At 44.1% G+C, this 20215-nt stretch overlaps 1 protein-coding gene across 3 annotated transcripts in view; it reads right to left on the minus strand.

The window, feature by feature from the left end:
- pgm2 (phosphoglucomutase 2) overlaps positions 1-20215 on the minus strand; it is a 66196-nt gene that overhangs the window by 34175 nt on the left and 11806 nt on the right. For all 3 annotated transcript variants that reach the window (XM_055637717.1, XM_055637733.1, XM_055637725.1), the window contains 4 exons: positions 17092-17198; positions 11773-11857; positions 4145-4228; positions 2689-2882 (listed from right to left, as the gene is read on the minus strand). In XM_055637717.1, the coding sequence (XP_055493692.1) occupies positions 2689-2882; positions 4145-4228; positions 11773-11857; positions 17092-17198 (470 nt within the window). The remainder of the gene's footprint in view (positions 1-2688; positions 2883-4144; positions 4229-11772; positions 11858-17091; positions 17199-20215) is intronic.

Raw genomic sequence — 20215 nt, forward strand, 5'->3', positions numbered from 1 at the left:
ACACCCTCTTGCCGTGCCCTGTCCTGATGGTCGATCGTCTACAGTCTGCCTACATCGTAAGTGTGACCACCTCATTAAAACTCTATGATGCGTTTGTTTTACCAGACAATCCAAAAAACATCCAGAACCTGCTGCATCTCTCGTTGTCTTATCTCCTTTAAACGTTGCCCCTCTCACATTAAAGCTATGCCCTCTAGTCTTTGATATTTCCACCTTGACTGTCTAAAGTAGACAAATGTGCTGGAGAAACTCAGCAGGTGCAGCAGCATCTATGGAGGGAAGGAAATAGGCAACATTTTTTCGGGCCGAACCCCCTCTTCAGTCTCTGTCTAATCTGTTTGTGACTTTCATTATTTTATATACTTCTATCAGGTCTCTCCTCAGCCTACGATGTTCCAGACAAAACAATCCACAAGTTGGTCTGATCTCTCCTTATATCACCTACCCTCTAATCTAGGGAGCATTTGGTCAACTTCTACAGCACCCTCTCCAATGCCTCCATATCCTCAGGCATGAGACAGGAAAAAATTGCAACAAGAGGAAGAGACGGGGGTCCAGGGGGCCCTGTATGCAGAATTGTTTTGATAATGGTACCTTGAAATGACAGTTTTCTTGCCGGTACCCTTAATTTCTCGCAGGGTACCCCTTACTGCCCACACTCACAGGAAACCCCTCACACTCACACAGAGACTCCCCCTTCAGCTCACCAGGGCTAACACACACACACACAGACACACACACACACACACACTCCCTCTACTTGCTTTAAAAACACTTATTGACACCAACAAGACCCCAGCCCTGCAGCCACTCCCAGTTCACTCTCCCAGGGGTTGCCGCTACCTGCACTCCCGGCGCTGCACCTTGTCCCACCCCCAGACGTCTCCCTCCTCTAATCACCGCACTCTATTCTCAGTCCCGACCCCCCCACTCTGCACCTGACTGACGCCTCCCTCCTCCAATCATCTCGCTGAATCATCATGTCCCGCCCCGCTCGATCATCATTCCCACCCCCACTGTCTTGCAGAAAGCCATTAATAGCGGAGATTTAGACAGGTTATTTTGTTTTAACCGAATTTCAAAATCTGTGGAAACCCGCGGAGAAATCTTATGCCTATATCCTTCCTGCAATGGAGAGACCTAAACTGCACACAATATTTCAAATGTAACTTTACCAAAGTCCAAAGAACTGGTAAGGAAAAAAAACAGACTTATCCAGTCTACTATCCCAGCTCACCCTCCTTTCCCAATCTTCGAGCCAAAGTCTCAATACTTACTCTGGAACACTGAACTTCATCTCAACATAGTCTCTCTCAAAACAGCTGCTGCCACATGGCCACTCTACAAGTGCCTGACTTTAATTTATATACCATGAGGAGCAGTCACTCCCGGACACCAAGGGCTGCTTTTCAAAATTTCCCACACTGCTCCTCCTCTTAGCTGCCGAAATGCTGGAGGCAGATTGATGGAAAGATAGCTCAGGAGTGGATAGGTTTCATCCACAAAAATTACACAGATAGGGAGTGGCAAACGTATAACAGAAGTGTTGTGAGCCATAAAGCAAGTGCAGTGGAAGGAGAGAGGAAGACAGTAATTTTCATGGCATTACTAATTTGAAACAACATTATAAATTCTGGAAACACTCAAACAAGCCAGTATGTATCTATTGGGTTGGGGGAGGAGAGAGAGCGAGAGCGAGAGAGGATGGATGGGAGGAGGGGGGGAAAAAGAGGGGAGAGAGGGGGAAAGAGGAGAGGAGGGGGGGGGGGGAGGAGGAGGAGGGGGGGGGGGGGAGGAGGAGGGGGGGGGGGGGGGAGGAGGAGGAGAGGGGGGGAGGAGGAGGAGAGGGGAGGGGGGAGGAGGAGGGGGGGGGGGGGGGAGGAGGAGGAGGGGGGGGGGGAGGAGGAGGGGGGGGGGGGGGGGGGGGGGGGGGGGGGGGAGGGGTGGGGGGAGGGGGGGGGGGGGGGGGGGGGGGGGAGGAGGGGGGGGGGGGAGGGGGGGGGGGGGGGGGGGAGGAGGGGGGGGGAGAGAGAGTGCCTTTTTACTTCAACCCAAACAACCATTTGCAGGCAGTGCTTTTTTTTTACCTCTAACCATATTTTCATTTTCAAACCAAATTAAGGGTACTCACAGTGCTGTAGACATTTGTCAGTGTCATTCAGAGCTCTGATTGAGGCACACCACTTGCAGAGACTGATTTAGGCACACCACTTCCTGGTTTTATAGTCCCTCCCCCCTGCTGCCAGCGGGGGCAGCAGAGAGAATGGAGAATTTTGTAAAATCATTAATATCTCTGTCATATTTCATCGACGGGAAAGATCCTCGGCACACATATGGCGGAGGGGGGCTCTGAGCGAGGTGGCCGAAGGTGACGGCCGTAGGTGGCGGCGTTCTCTTGGAAATCGCAACACAGATCGCCAAAATCGGTCAAGAACAGAGTTTTAGTAATATATAGATAACACATTTTTAACAAATGGACAGGGTAGGAAAAGTAATAAAAAAGTAACGCAAAACACAGGCACGGTATGTAATATGAGAGATGTTGCCTTCTCTGCTGAATATTGCTAGCATTTGGTGATTACATTTCAGGTGCTCGGCAATGAAAATGTTTAAACAAATTAAACTTTAAACCTTGCTAACCAGTTTTATTTCAAGAAATCAAGTAATACAATTCATCTGGCCACTCACCTGTAAAAACAATATTTCTGTATTGATTGGAAGTACTTTTTTTTCATATTTTCTAAAGGATCTTTAACAAGGGGACTGCGATCAACAATCTTGTAATTCCACGACTCTGGCCAAGGTTCCACATTTTCATCAATGGCATTCGCAATTTCTACATCATGAGGTGAAATAATCTGAGCTCCATTGTCCCAGTAAACCTGCCAAATGCCAGCAAACCAGATTTAATGCAAGATTCAAAAACATGCTCCAATGCCGGAACAGTTCAAACAGAACAGATCTGCACAATCTTAACAGTAACAAAGAATAATACCATTCCAATATATATTTTTTCCTTAAACGAACCAAGGCTGAAGTTGGGGACAAAGTCAAACGTGTCTAATTTGTAAGAAAATGTCTTGTGCCGTCATATCAACTGATCATGATTGTGATTTACATGATTCATAGAAAAGAATCATAGAAATAGGTGGTATTTAGCCCATTAAAACAATGCCAATTCATTTTAGACGGGGTATTTTAGCATGCACACAAAACCAAATGGTGTAGAACTCCAGAAAAAGAGCATAATAATGCAATGATAAAAAGAAAACAGGCCAATTCTTCAAAGACACATTGGCAGCAATGAATCATTTCTACAATTCAGTAAGTTATGAGCATTGCTGTTATATTCTTAACAGTAATCTTTTAATAGTTCTCTGCACAGACATTAGGTGCATTATGCACAATAAATAAAACTGAAGGACCTTACTACCTTTTTATCCCACTTAATGGTCATTGTCAGAAAGTTAAATGGAATGGAAACAGGCATTCTTGCCCAACTCGTCCACAGCGCCAAGATTCCCCATTAAAGCTAGTGCCATTTGCCCACACCGCCAGTATATCCCGTATCCCACTAAACCTTTCCTGCCCACGCCTATTTCAACTGGCAGTTCATTCCAAATACCCACTACCCACTTACTCCAGTTTCCTATTCAATCTTTCTCCCATGACCTTAAAACAATGTGCTCCAGTCCTTGATTCTCCTGGGAAAGAAACTATATCCATTTACTCCATCTATTCTCATGCCAGACTAACCTCCCCCTTATAGCTCATTCCCACAAGTCCTTGTAAGTCTTCTCTCCACTCACTATGAGTATGGCACTAAAGTCTTAATTTAACAATAGTTATAGAATGCAATATAATCTTATTTCATTGTCGGTGTACACAAGGCCAAGGAACAGGATGAAAAACATACAATACACTTAAATACTGCATGCGAACTCCTGGAATCCTCCATTCAAACATTTAATCTTGTGAATCACAGAGCTCTTGCACTCTACTTCCATTTGCATTGCTGCACAATAACCAATTGCATGAATCATGGTCCTCAGTACTTTAGCACAAAGCTTTCAAACTAGTGATGTCCTTGGGTAAAATTGCCTTGGATAAAAAATTGTCCTTGGACAAAAAATTGCATGATTACCTTATAACCATTATCCTGCTTGGGGTTGTGAGATGCTGTTACCATTATTCCAGCACACAGCTTCAACTCGGATACAGTAAAAGGCTAGAATGAAGTTGGACAGAAATAATTATTAAGGAGGAATTAAGTCGGCATTTGTTTGTCACAAACTATTAGCAGAAATTTATATTCAAATGAATCAACTGGCAAGTTTAAAAACTAATCTAGAGTGTATCAACATTAAAACTATTAAGTGCATTTATACAGATCACCATATATTTAATACTAAACAAGTAAAAATACAATTTACAAAACTGAATTAGCTCTATTCGTTAGGTATTACATTTTACTGATAAACATTGATAAGTTTCTCAGATGACAATTAATCAAATTTCAAGAGGTTTACTCATTGGTCTGATACCCTTTGAAGCTGGAGAACTTCATACCATTTCGGATTTCTTGAAATGTTTTCCAAATTTGGCTTAAAGGCATCATTCTCAGCTCTGAATTTTATCACATATTCGTTCTCTTCCAGAGATTTGAACATATTATTGATTTCATCATGTATATGGATTCATCAGTCATCTTTGAGATTAGCTAACAATTATCTTTCAACAAACACCTGCAATACATAATCTAGTCATTTATTTAACATCACTTGTAGAACCTTGTTCTGTCCATTTCACCAAATTCTGCAGATCAAAGGTACTTTGGCTATATCTCTGTCTGGATATCCCAAGGTCATGAAAAGACTCAAATATAACAACAACTTCCATGTATAGAATGATTTTACTACGGCAAACACGTCCAAAGATGTCTCAAAGGAAATATACCCAAAAGGAAAAACAAACAAGCAACATGTGTACTTAAGAGGACAGAGGACCTAAAGCTTGTTCAATAACATGGGTTTTAAGTAGTATCTGAGAGAATAATGAAAGTGATTTAAATGTTGAAATTCTGAACAATAAGATGACAGTTTTAAATAGGATCAGGTGCAAGTTAGGATAGAGAAAGAACTTTCAAAGGGCTGAAATTAGGCTGTGGGCCGAGCATCAAAAATGTGTCTAGAAAAGGGATTTTGTGACCCAAGTCACCAAACTACATGAAATTTTCACATATTGTGTAAAACAAATTATATAAATCACCCCTGAAACTCGATATGAAGAAGACTTGCACATTTTTATTAAATTAGAGAAAAAACGGAAAATTTCGGGTATTTTTTAGTCCAATCAAAGCACGTTTAACATTGAGTTGTCTGCCAGTTGGCCAATCACGCACTTTGTTTCAGGCTAGCACACAACATGGCTGAGGGGGCTTCACAGATGCCTGTTTTACTGGAGATTCCGATTTGTTGTTCTTTGGAATAAATGTCCTGGAAACTTCAGGAGGTAATAGTATTTAGTGGGAAAAGCATTAAAAAGGCTGAAGAAAGTGCTGCGAAGCTGATGGAAGTGTTGAAAGTGATGCAAGTCTTGAAATCAAAGTCCCTGCTGAGGTCCTGGAACATAATGATTAAGAGCCAGGAACCAACTCTAACTAAAAGGTAAGATCTAAAGTCTGAATTTATGAAAATCTATCTATGGAGTTTAATTAATTTAATTGCACCCTTTTATAATGTGAATAAATTCATTCATTCATTCATTCACTTACTTTGTTTATTCATTCATTCATGAAGTTGAGGGCCTAAACTATATGTATCCATAACATTGTTAATTAAACATTGTCACTAATGCCAGCCTGTTGTAGAATAATAAGTCTTTAACAGATAATCTCAGAGCTGCCTGCGAAAACTTACCGGGAAAAAAGTGCTCCGATCACGGGACACAGCGAAGCCGCCGCTTATTAATTGAGACCGCGGCTTCACTTTACCGCGAGTACCTATGTCCCGCGATCGGAGCACTTTTTCCCGGTAACTTTTCGCAGGCAGCTCCGAGATTAGCTGTTAAAGACTTATTACTCTACAACAGGCTGGCATTAGTTACAATGTTTAATTGACAGTGTTATGGATACATATAGTTTAGGCCCTCAACTTCATGAATGAATGAATAAATTATAAAAGGGTGCAATTAAATTAATTAAACTCCATACAGATAGATTTTCATAAATTCAGACTTTAGATCTTACCTTTTATTTAGAGTTGGTTCCTGGCTCTTAATCATTGTGTTCCAGGACCTCAGCAGGGACTTTGCTTTCAAAACTTCCATCACTTTCAACACTTCCATCAACTTGGCAGCACTTTCTTCAGCCTTTTTAAAGCTTTTCCCACTAAATACAATTACCTGCTGCAAGTTTCCACGACATTTATTCCACAGAACAACAAATCGGAATCTCCAGTAAAACAGGCATCCGTGAAGCCCCTCAGCCATTTTGTGTGCTAGCCTGAAATAAAGCACATGATTGGCCAACTGGCAGACAACTCAATATTAAATGTGCTTTGATTGGACTAAAAAATACCCGGAATTTTTCCGTTTTTCCCTAATTTAATAAAAAATGTGCAAGTCTTCTTCATATCAAGTTTCAGGGGTGATTTATATAATTTTTTTTACACGATATGTGAAAATTTCATGTAGTTTGGTGACTTTGGTCACGAAACTGCAGAATAAAGCTCCTCGGCCCACAGCCTAAATTTGCAAAGGATGCAAAGCAGGAGACCAGCCACGAGTTCCTGCAATAACCAAGTCGGAGATAATAAAAGCATAAAGGTTTCAGCAGGAGATGGACTGAAGTTGATGTGAAAATAAATCTTGGTAACTGACAAACCATCAGTCAAATGAGCCTCTGATAGAAAGCAATGTATAGCAACTTGGAGAATTTGGAGAGATCACAAGAGATTAAACTGATCAAGTGATTTCGAAAAGCCCATTCGTCAATAATTAAACCATTAAATGTGAGTAAATTCTTAATTCCTGCAGGAGTCTTGTGCTATTGTATGAGATGCCCGAGCATATACATTCATGGAATTGTTTATAAGATCCTTGTTATAATGATATTACAGGTGCACAACCTTTTATCCGAAAGCCTTGGGACCAGACACTTTTCGTAATTCAGAATTTGTCGGTCTTCGGAATGGAAATTTTTTTGCGTAGATTTTATTGGCTGGCTCAGTGGTCGAGTGCTTGGCTCATATCCGCAAGGTCGCGAGTTTGCGCCTTGATCCCGGCAGTTACTCGGTCGCGGGTTTGAGTCTTCAATGTCGTTTTTTCTTGCAGAATAAATGTTTGTATGAAATGCAGTGTAGGAGAGGTGTACTGACTGTGTGGGCAGAACTTTGGAAGTGATTGCCCACCAGTCTAAAAAGCCGCTGTGTCTCCCTGTCCCTGGGATAGCAGGGGGCGATCAAACAGCACAATACCCCCCTCCCCCTCCAACTTCAGAGGAATCCGCTCCCTGATGGGCCGCTACGGCGCCAAGTGGCAGTTTGCCCATAGCCCGAGCTGCGCCACCCCAAGAACACCTTGCACACCATCAGCTTCTGCCCCTACGTGTTCCTCTGGAGTTGGAGCGGGGCTGGGCTGGAGTTGCTGCTGGCTGTGGGTCTCTGGGATCTCCGTGCTTGCAGTGGGCCTGGGGGTCGCTGTCCCGTTGGTCCTGACGTCTCCGGCCACCCCCCTGGAATGGAGCTGAGACTGGGAACTGTACCGCCATTGCCCCCTCCCTCTGCAACTGCAAACAACCCCACTCTCCTGCAAGGGCGGTACAGTTCCCGGAGGATAGCAGGTGGCAGGAGACGTCAGGACCAACAGGAACCCGCTCACCGATGCTGCGTCCCGTCATCCGCAACCCAGGTTCCTAAGTAGTTGGAGCGGGGCTGGGCTGCTGTTGGCTGTGGGTCTCTGGGTTCTCCGTGCTTGCGGTGGGCCTGGTGGTCGACGTCCAATTGGTCCTGACGTCTCCGGTGACTGCACTGGCCTGCTGCCATCGCCGACGTGAAAACAGTACAACGCCCCCGCGCCGGTGCAATGAGCGGGGAGCTGGAGAGGGGAGGGATGGGGTCGCACACATGGCCGGGGAGCAGAGGGGTGTAGGTGGGGTGAAACTGAAGGGAGTGACAATCTGCTGCTGCCTGCACGCTGAGTTAAAAAGTTCCCACGCAAGACTCACGATACACTGTGTATCGTGTCTACCGTGGGAACTTTTTAACTCAGCGGGCAGGTAGCAGCATATTGTCAATTATGAACCCTCCCGCGCAATATACCCTCACCTTCGCTTTTATGGATGGGGATTTAGTTCCCCTTTCTTCGAGGACCGACCGGGGGTTCCGCTGTCACCTCTGCGGGCCGCCCTCGGTGAATGTCCTGTCTCCCTGTCCCTGGAATAGTAGGGGGCGATCAAACAGCACAATACCCCCCTCCCCCTCCAACTCCAGAGGAATCCGCTCCCCGATGGGCCGCTATGGTGGCAAGTGGCAGTTCGCCCACAGCCCGAGCTGCGCGACCCCAAGAACAAGATGTATCCCTTGCACACCATCAGCTTCTGCCCCTACACTGCGTGTTCCTCTGGAGTTGGAACGGGGCTGGGCTGGAGTTGCTGATCTGGGATCTCCATGCTTGCAGTGGGCCTGGGGGTCGGTGTTCCGTTGGTCCTGACGTCTCCGGTGACTGGCACTGTGCTGCTAGCATCGCGACGTGAAGACAGTACAAAGCCCCCGCGCCGGTGCAATGAGCGGGGAGCTGGACAGGGGAGGGAAGAGGTCACACACATGGCCGGGAAGCAGAGGGGTGTAGGTGGGGTGAAACTGAAGGGAGCGACAATCTACTGCTGCCTGCACGCTGAGTTAAAAATTCCCACGCAAGACTCACGATACACTGTGTATCGTGAGTCTACCGTGGGAACTTTTTAACTCAGGTGGCAGGTAGCAGCATATTGTCAATTATTAACCCTCCCGCGCAATATACCCTCACCTTCTCTTTTATGAATGGGGATTTAGTTCCCCTTTCTTCGAGGACCGACCGGAGGTTCCGCTGTCACCTCTGCGGGCCGCCCTCGGTGAACGTTTTCAAGGACCGAAAAAATGTCACTATTCGGAGGTTTTCGTTATTTGGATCTTCGGATAAAAGGTTGTGCCCCTGTACTAATAATCTTTTTTTTTGTATGTTTTATGAATAATGAATTTTAAATTTTGGTGCGAAGGTTCGTTCGCTCGTGTGTCAGACGATGTATAGCTTGCTGTTGGCTTCTCTCATCGTCCAACATGTTGACAGAATTGGTCACCAGACACGCCACAGAGCGCACCGTGTCATCGTTTCCGAGGATCGTCACGAGGAGGCTTCTTTCAGAATCTCCCGGTGAGAAGGTGAGATTCCATTATTCATATAGTACTTTTTAAAATTCATCTGTATGTCCAGGGAGAATTTAGAGACCTTCAGAGGTTTTATAAAAGGAGTTATAATAAAAAGTGCTCAGATGCCAAAAGGAAATTTACAGAGAATCAAGGCAAGTTAGTTTATCCAGGAAACATAGAAAATAGGTGCAGGAGGAGGCCATTTGGCCCTTCGAGCCAGCACCGCCATTCATTGTGATCACGGCTGATCGTCTCCAATCAATACCCATGCCTGCCTTCTCCCCATATCCCTTGATTCCACTGGCCCCTAGAGCTTAATGATGATTTATGTTGACTGCACTTGGTTACAGGGAAGATCAGTCTCAGATATTTTTCTAACAAAATGAACAATCTATGTCTGCCTATGGTCAAAATGTTACAAATATCTAGCCTGCATCTTAATCTGTGCAGAAGAAATAAACATCTCTTCAAAGTGGAGCCAATGGCAGCTTTGATCAACGTCAATAATTCAGCCAGCCACACATCCTATCCAGTCCAGGAAACCTATACTTATCTTAGTCATGCTGTTACTTGGACCACTGTAACAGTTCACTTTGCTATCCAGTAGTCTTTGCAAAACACCCTCAACAAAACACCCTCAAACAAAATGGTTTGTTGTCAAATCTCTGGAAAGTCCAGTCATAAAATTGTATAATTTCCTTTACTCTGATCAGAGGCTGGGTCAAGATCATGTTTATCATTTTTTTTTGTACAAGCCCTCCTTATCTATTAATTTGCAGATTAACCAAGTTGGTTGGTTGGTTTATAACCTCAAAAAAGTCACATCAGAATCCACAATGTTATTGCACATCTAAACTCTCTGCCTTTTAAACAAATAATTTCATATGATATTAAAAAAAAGGCAAATCATGATTTGAATTTGATAATACAATTTTGCTGCAACATGATGGTGGCGTTCCCAAGAAATCGTGGTTTCAAAGGGGAAAGGTGGGTAATGGGGCAACAGTTTCAGACTTACTACAACCAAGTTACTTTTTGTCCTGCAGAATTTAAAAATAAAATATCTTTCTTGATAAATGTATTTTTATTACTGCAGGCTAAAAACACTAAGAGCTGGATGGTATGTTTTTGGAATGAATAATATTGCCCAATGTCAACAGTCAATTTCAATGACCTCTCGTGGTGTATGTAGGTGAATATAGCAGTTGTGTTCTTAATGGTGCCTGATTACTGCAGGAAGGGCTTAACAGATTTTTTTTCCAATGCAGTTTTATTTCTGCTGGCCAGTTTCTAAATAATGTACGAGTTTCTCTAGTTTTGGATTGAAATCGTAATATATTCAATTAGACTTGCATAATACAAACTGTTTTATAATTCATCGATCACGCTTAGGTGTTGGAGAAAAACTGCTTATATTTGCTTTGAGATAAATATTCACACAGTGAAAAACTATCATCTAAACCTGATAGTTTGGTTGTCGATGGCTTGTGAGCATCAGCGAATCTTGTTGCCAATTACAACAGGTCTCCTGCAGAAAGTTAGTGAACTTTCACTTAATGAATCACTGCAACAAAAGGGTTTTATTTCATTCAGAAAAGCCAAGAGTAGGAACACACTTTGGGACTATCTTACTCTGTCCTTGAAAACCACTAAGATTTCAAAGTTTATTGACAAGATGTTCATGGGAAGTTGGCTGTGAAATAAACCAACTATTTAAACTGGGGAGAAAAATACTCTAGAACAATTGCACTCCTCTCTGGCACCAATGGCGTTGGATAAACGATTTGCAAGTTTCAGTTCATCTAAAACAAACTTGCCTATAGGCGGGGCATGACCAACTTCCCACTTGTCATGCAATCAATGGCATTTGGTATTGTTAACCCCTACGTTAACTGGAAAAACCTAAGATGAAAGTCGTGACCAATCTATGAATGGGTCAACTTAATCCAATTATTCTTATAGTCCCCCATTAAAGCAACTCAAGCCTTGCTATATTTTAATCCAATCCCTTCATTTATCCATTCTATTGTTCATATTCTACACCAATAGCTGTAAAACATCCCGACAATCCTTTCCTATTTGTTAATTCAAAACCTTGCTCTCCACTGCCTGCTTACTTTTCATTCTGACCTCTCCACTCAATGAAACATTTTCCCTTTCAGCAGCTCATGTTTGCATGCGAGGTCAAACAATTAAAAAAAATCATGTTACTTAGAAAATATTAACTATTATAATTTAAATCAAGACAGAAGAATGGTTCAAACTACTATGTCCTGTCAAACTTCATTCAAAACCAAAAAAAGTTGGGAGTATCAGATAGAACAAGATACATACACATTGAACATGCACAAATTAAATGAAAACATACCACAAATGGTGTTGGGGTAATCTGAGAGAAAAGGTACACAGGAATACCCTGGCTGATCAGAACAGTGGCAGCATATTGGGCAAATCTGAAAGTCACAAAAACAGGTTAACATAGTATTTTAAAACGCTAAGCAGATAATCACTTTTGATAAATGTTAACCTTTAATTAGAAGACTTAAACCCATTTCAAATGTCACAGTTTAAAATAATACCCAATTCAAAAATACCCACTTTGTATCAATATAAACTAATTACTAAGGTAATTTTATTAATGGTAAAAGTCAATAGGAAATAATTTAGATAATCATACTGGATAACATTTACACAATCATACTATTGTCTCAATCAAACATGTGGCAAAAGGTGAAATGTGAACTAGATAATAAATTACATGCAATGCCTGCAGATTGTGCAAAAAATACAGAACAGAATAGACCAGAATCAGTATTTACATTTTAGAAAATATTTTGTTATGAGACAAAAATGAGACTATATTTAAGAGGGAGTTAGATGTGGCCCTTGTGGCTAAGGGGATCAGGGGGTATGGAGAGAAGGCAGGTACGGGATACTGAGTTGGATGATCAGCCATGATCATATTGAATGGCGGTGCAGGCTCGAAGGACCGAATGGCCTACTCCTGCACCTAATTTCTATGTTTCTATGAGACACAACACAACAGTAAATTAGTCCCTGGTGAGATAAGAGTTTATAGTCCTGATGGCCTGTGGGAAGAAACTCCGTCTCATCCTCTCCGTTCTCACAGCATGACAGCGGAGGCATTTGCCTGACCGTAGCAGCTGGAACAGTCCGTTGCTGGGGTGGTAGGGGTCCTCCATAATGTTGCTGGCTTTGGATCTGCACCTCCTGGTGTATAGGTCCTGCAGGGGGCGAGCGTAGTTCCCATAGTGCATTTGGCCAAACACACTACTCTCTGCAGAGCCTTCCTGTTCTGGGCAGAGCTGTTCCCAAACCAGTTTGTGATGTTGCCGGACAAGATGCTTTCTACAGCCCCAGAGTAGAAGCACTAATGGATCCTCCGAGAGACTCTGAATTTCCTCAGCTGCCTGAGGTGGTAAAGGCGCTGCCTTGCCTTACTCACCAGTGTGGCAGTATGTGTTGTCCATGTCAGGTCCTCTTTGATGTGGACTCCCAGGTTTTTAAAGCAGCTCACCCTACCCACAATAGTCCCATTTATCTCCAGTGGCGTGTACGTCCTCGGATGTTGTGCCCTTCTAAAATCCACAATCAGCTCCTTAGTTTTTGTGACATTCAAGAGGAGGCTGTTGCCTTGACACCAGAGTGCCAGATCAGCCACCTCCTCCCGGTAGGCCTTCTCATCATTATCGGAGATCAGGCCCACCACCAGTGTCATCAGCAAACTTGATGATGGAGTTGGAGCTGAGCCTGGCCACACAGTCATGTGTGTAGGGGGCCAAGGACGCAACTCTGGGTGGATCCTACGTTCAGGATGAGGGGGTTGGATGTATGTCTTCCCATCTTGACCACCTGAGGCCTGGCGTTGAGAAAGTCCAGGACCCCGGCACACAGGGGAGTGTTAAGCCCCAGTTTCAGCAGCTTCTCAGCTAGGCTGGTGGGGACTATTGTATTGAAAGCTGAACTGAAGTCAATGAACAAGTCTTAGTCTGAAGAATGGTCCTTCAGCCTAAGAGTCTGGGGAAAGAGAAACAAGAGATATAGACGGTGATGTAGATATAGAATAAATGAATGAAAGATATGCAAAAAAATAACAATGGTAAAGGAAACAGGCCATTGCTAGCTGTTTGCGAGGCGAGAACGAGATTCCACCACATTCTCTTTCTCCTGCTCCACTCTTTTGAAGGAACTCTAGTCAGTATGCTCCCCTAGACTGCTCTTCCATCTTCAAAGTCCCTGCCACCCTCATGTCCCTTTTCCATTCAATCACAGTAGCTTCAATGCAGGAAGATTGTTCCCGATGTTGGGGAAGTCCAGGACAAGGGGTCACAGCTTAAGGACAAGGGGAAAATCCTTTAAAAAACCGAGATGAGGAGAACTTTTTTTTTCACACAGAGAGTGGTGAATCTCTGGAACTCTCTGCCACAGAGGGTAGTTGAGGCCAGTTCATTGGCTATATTTAAGAGGGAGTTAGATGTGGCCCTTGTGGCTAAGGGGATCAGGGGGTATGGAGAGAAGGCAGGTACGGGATACTGAGTTGGATGATCAGCCATGATCATATTGAATGGCGGTGCAGGCTCGAAGGGCCGAATGGCCTACTCCTGCAACTAATTTCTATGTTTCTATGTTAATACCTGTTCTTTCACAAACTGTTCTTCCAGATGAAGTTGTATTTTGCTCTTTTGGTCCAATGGCCTGGATTCAATATTTATAATGTGACCTCTACATTGCAGAAAACAAAGAGATTGGGCAATTGCCTTTCAGAACAGCAACATTCAGTCGGTAGTAGTGAATTGAGCTTCTTTTTGCTTCTCAGTTTAATTCTATATTCCACTCCCATTCTGACCACCTCATCTATGGCTTCCCACACATTCATAATATTGCATCTGAAAGTCTGAAACATGCCTAATTGGGGCGATTGCAGTTCCACAACCTTGTTGCAGCCTTCTGGACTCAATATCAAATTCTTTGGGTTGTTTGCTTTTATTTTGCCCATACCAGAACAGACCGGGTCATCCATCTGTGCTATTGATCAGTTCACGGGGACCTGAAATCCAAACTGTGTTTCTCTTTACAGTCCTACCTGACCTACTGAATATTTTAGGCATTACAGTTTTATTTCAGACAGCCAGCATAACCAGATATTTTGTTTTGATTTTCATTTGCAGAGCTTCAGCGGCCAAGATAAACCTGGTACAGGTGCACAGCCTTTTATCCGAAAGCCTTGGGACCAGGCACTTTTCGTAATTCAGAATTTTTCGGCTTTCGGAATGGAAGATTTTTAGCGTAGATTTTAACGGCTGGCTCAGTGGTAGAGTGCTCGGCTCGTATCCGCAAGGTCGCGAGTTTGCGCCTCGATCCCGGCAGTTACTCGATCGCGAGTTTGAGTCTTCAATGTAGTTTTTTCTTGCAGAATAGGAGAGAATAGGGAGGGTTAGGCTGGGATCATTCTCTGCGAGATGATCTTAGTGCGGGAGACAAGTGTAGGAGAGGTGTACTGACTGTGTGGGCAGAACTTTGGAAGTGATTGCCCACCATTCTCAAAAGCCGCTGTGTCTCCCTGTCCCTCCAACTCCAGAGGAATCCGATCCCCGTTGGGCCGCTACGGCGACAAGTGGCAGTTCGCCCACAGCCCGAGCTGCGCCCCCTCATCCGCAACCCGGGTTCCTCTGGAGTTGGAGCGGGGCTGGGCTAGAGTTGTTGCTGGCTGTGAGTCTCTGGGATCTCCGTGCTTGCAGTGGGCCTGGGGGTCGGTGTCCCGATGAGGGGGCGCAGCTCGGGCTGTGGGCGAACTGCCACTTGTCGCTGTAGCGGCGCATCGGGGAGCGGCTTCTGGTGGTCCTGACGTCTCTCAGCTCCTGTCCAGGAGGACGGCCGGAGACGTCAGGACCAACAAGAACCCGCTCCCCGATGCGCCGCTACAGCGACAAGTGGCAGTTCGCCCACAGCCCGAGCTGCGCCCCCCTCATCTGCAACCTGGGTTCCTCTGGAGTTGGAGCGGGGCTGGGCTAGAGTTGCTGCTGGCTATGAGTCTCTGGGATCTCCGTGCTTGCAGTCGGTGTCCCGTTGGTCCTGACGTCTCCGGTCACCCCCCTGGAATGGAGCTGAGACTGGGAACTGTACCGCCCTTGCCCCCTCCCTCTGCAACTGCAAACAACCCCACAGTTCCCAGTCTCAGCTCCTGTACAGGGGGGTGGCCGGAGACGTCACAGCCCGAGCCATCAGCTTCTGTCCCTACGGGGACAGCGGAGAGCGTGTTCCTCTGGAATTGGAACGGGGCTGGGCTGCTGCTGGCTGTGGGTCTCTGGGTTCTCCGTGCTTGCAGTGGGCCTGGGGGCCGGTGTCCCATTGGTCCTGACGTCTCCGGTGACTGGCACTGGCTCCAACGTGAAGACAGTGCAAAGCCCCCGCGCCGGTGCAATGGGCGGGGGACTGGAGAGGGAAGAGGTCACACACATGGCCGGGAAGCAGAGGGGTGTAGGTGGGGTGAAACTGAAGGGAGCGACAATTTGCTGCTGCCTGCACGCCGAGTTAAACATTTCCCACGCAAGACTCACGATACACTGTGTATCGTGAGTCTACCGTGGGAACTTTTTAACTCAGCGGGCAGGCAGCAGCAGATTGTCAATTATTAACCCTCCCGCGCAATATACCCTCACCTTCTCTTTTATGAATGGGGATTTAGTTCCCCTTTCTTCGAGGACCGACCGGAGGTTCCGCTGTCACCTCTGCGGGCCGCCCTCGGTGAACGTTTTCAAGGACCTTTCTTCAAGGACTGAAAAAATGTCGCTATTCGGAGGTTTTCGTTATTTGGATCTTCGGATAAAAGGTTGTGCACGTGTACAACCATGCAAGTCAAGTCAAGTCAAGTCAAGTCAAGTCAAGTTTATTTGTCACATACACATACGAGATGTGCAGTGAAATGAAAGTGTCAATGCTCGCGGGCTTTTGTGCAAAAGACAAACAACAAAACAACCAACCAAACTATAAACACAATCATAACACACATATTCTTTTACATAATAAATAATGGAAGGAAAAACGTTCAGTAGAGTTAGTCCCTAGTCAGATAGGCGTTTACAGTCCGAATTGCCTCTGGGAAGAAACTCCTTCTCAACCTCTCCATTATCACCGCATGGCAACGGAGGCGTTTGCCTGACCGTAGCAGCTGGAACAGTCCGTTACAGGGGTGGAAGGGGTCTCCCATGATTTTCTTTGCTCTGGAGTTGCACCTCCTGTTGTATAGTTCCTGCAGGGGGGCAAGTGAAGTTCCCATAGTGCGTTTGGCCGAACGCACTACTCTCTGCAGAGCCTTCTTGTCCTTGGCAGAGCAATTCCCAAACCAGATGGTAATGTTCCCGGACAAGATGCTTTCCACCGCCACTGCGTAGAAGCACTGGAGGATCCTCGGAGACACTGTGAATTTCCTCAATTGGCTGAGGTGGTAAAGGCGCTGCCTTGCCTTACTCACGAGTGCTGAGGCGTGTGATGCCCATGTCATATCCTCGGAGATGTGGACTCCCAGATATTTAAAACAGTTCACCGTACATGTCACTGTATTGATGGAGTTCTTTGAAAAGTAAGGTTATTTTCTTAAACACATATGTATGGAAAATTGAATATATGCAGAAAATGAATTAATTCCTGCACTTAAAGTAAACTTCACCTTCGACTACTGCTTCCACTGGGAGTGTGGGCACGTGCATCAAATCCAATCACTACACCTCTGTTTTTTACATCTGAAAATGTTTTTTCCAGGTAACGACACAATCCCTGGCAAGAGATAAAAAATATTATTGGGCAGCCAAATGAGTTCCAACAGGACTTCTACATTCAGTATGCAAGCTTATCTTTGGAAATGATGCATGGCTGCTAAAAATTAATTCTGACGGTAATTGATTAAAAAAATTCCAGTGCTATTTACATAAAGATAACATTGCAAAACATACAAATTAACAGTTCAGAATATTTAGAACACCTCAGCTTACGTACTGAATGCAGTAAACCACAGCTGATGTTGCAACCAAATTCATTGCAGCACCATAATAGTCTCTTGCTGACTTCCGAATCTGTTTAGTTTGATTTCCAATGTCCATACTTTATTATTGTTGGAATCATACTATTATCGTCACTTAAAATTGCTCCCGATTTGGTATTTACTCCCACTTTACCCTTTTGTAGCTGTATTTTTCTCTTATTTTGAGTAGCTTCACCCTCCTCTTTGGATAAATACATTTGAGCTATCAGTACTTCCTTCCTGCTCTCTTATAAGTAAATAATATAACACTTCCACACTCAGAGGTTGATTTCACTGTCACTCGATGATTTCACTATTGTAACCACGTGAGGTTTCTGGGATACGCTGTTTGTACACAGATTAAGAGGGAAAGACTAAAACATAGGTAGACTATTGTGCAGGGAACACCAACAACACAAAACATGAAAAGCAAGTGGAGGCTGGGATGAGACATGTGGTGGCACAGTGGCAGAGCAGTAGAGTTGCTACCTTACAGCAATAAAGACCCAGGTTCGATCCTGACACTGGGTGCTGCCTGTATGGAGTTTGTACATTCTCCCTGTGATCACATGGTTTTTAATCGAATGCTCTGGTTTCCTCCCACACTCCAAAGATGTACAGGTTAATGGATTCATTGGCTTCAGTAAGATTATGAATTGTCCCTAGTGCGTTGGATAGTGCTGGCATATAGGGATTGCTGATCATCACGGACTCGGTGGGCCGAAGGGCCTGTTTCATAATTATAATAATACTTTATTAGCAGAGTATGTTTTGCAACATACAAGGAATTTTATTTGCCATAGTCATAACAATAAAAAGTAACAGAACATACAAAATACATTTTAACATAAATATCCACCACAGTGACTCCTCCACATTCCTCACTGTGATGGAAGGTGAAATAAAATATAATCTCTTCCCATCTATGTCCTCCCATAGTCAGGGGCCTCGAGCCTTCTGTTGATGGGACAATCTCAGCTCCCCCGCGATGGGCGATCTAACCCCGGGTCGGGACTGGTCGAATCTTCTGCTTCATTTGGAGCTTCCCAACATCGGTCTCCACCCAAGACTGCAAGCTCCTCAATGGTGAAATCCGCAGGCCACAGTTGGAGCATAAATCCCAGGCAAGGGATCGGCTCTGATGGTAAGTCCACGTCCCCGCAGTGGTGCTCAAAGTCAGTCCTGCGCAAGACCCCCAGCTCCACGATGTTAGGCCGCAGAGCGACCGGAGATACGATCTGGAAAACTATTGCATCTCCGGCAAGGCAAGAGATTGAAAAAAGTGTCTCCCGACCCCCTCCCACCACATAAAAAAACCCAGAGAACATTAAAACAAACTTTTAAAACACACTAAAAATAACAAAAAAAGACAGAGACCATTGGCGAGGCTGCAATCACGTGGCGCCCCCTGGTGGAATTCCACATTATATCTCTAAAGATGAAGAGAAATCAGGAATATTTCTATAGTTAGACTGGGTGTTTCAAGTGCTTTAGCAGGGAAACCGGATTGACAGTTACCAATGAATGTGACATTTTTAAACTGAACGGTCTCATTTTCTTCTTTAGTTTTAAGTTGGATTGATTTGTGAGTTTTAGCACCACTCTTGAACATGGCCCTCTGACAATTCAAAGGGAGAAAGTTGCTAATTTCATGCCAAATTCTGTTTCTAATTAATCTTACAATTGATCAGTGAATCAAAGAAATAGAAAAAAAAAGTGCATAACAATCTAAATCATTATACAGTTAATAATTCAAGTTGCTTTATAAAAAAAAGTGAAACCATTTGCAACTGATAATCACACAAGGATTTGCAAACAGAAAACATGGTGATCAATACAGCCAGGATGTTTAGGCGCTAAAATTCTCTGAAATAGGCAGGAAAAAAGGCAAAATAAAATTACAAAAAAGGCACATTGACAAAAAGGCATAAAAAGGCACGACCTTTTCCACCACCAAAATATGGTTAAAAATGATAATTATAAAGGTATACTACATTATTGCCTGGTTGCACATAACTACTAGCATTTTCTTTTAAATTATCTGGTGTTAAACTATGCCGTCTGTTTGATAGAATATGCTTCAGTTGTGAAAAGCTTCTTTCTACCCCAGCTGAGGTCACTGGCGCATTCCAGAAACAAGCTACAAACTCTTCATGCATTACAACTACCTTTGAGAAATTTAGCTATGTTTTGTACTTCTTCAAGATCTTTGTTAGCTAAAGTCCCCCTCTCACATTTTCTTTGTATGTCTTTACCTACATCGCCAGAAACTTTAAGTACAAAGTACAGCAAGTGAAGATGTAAACAACTGAGCAATAGTTGTCCTTTTTGACTTCTCCAATACTTCCAATGTCAAGAAATACTCCTTTGATGGTTGACCTCCCTCCAGTTTACCGATGACCACATTGGCAACATATCTCCCCACAGCATTGCTTGTCTCGTCTATTGAGATCCATATTTTGATGCATGCAACCATCTCAAATTTTCTGCACAATGTTTAAGTTGCTGTCATCATAATTTGTCTGTAATGATGACTCCCTCGGTATAGGTTCCTTTGTGTATTTCCCTAAAAAACCTCTGAGAGATTTGTTTTCCAATTTTCACAATGGACAAGCTAGATGCAGGAAAATGTTCCCAATGTTGGGCGAGTCCAGAACCAGGGGCCAGTCTTAGAATAAAGGGGAGGTCATTTAAGACTGAGGTGAGAAAAAACTTTTCATCCAGAGAGTTGTGAATTTATGGAATTCCCTGCCACAGAGGGCAGTGGAGGCCA

This window comes from Leucoraja erinacea, chromosome 1 (genome assembly GCF_028641065.1).
Source record: "Leucoraja erinacea ecotype New England chromosome 1, Leri_hhj_1, whole genome shotgun sequence".
Taxonomy (NCBI): domain Eukaryota; kingdom Metazoa; phylum Chordata; class Chondrichthyes; order Rajiformes; family Rajidae; genus Leucoraja; species Leucoraja erinaceus.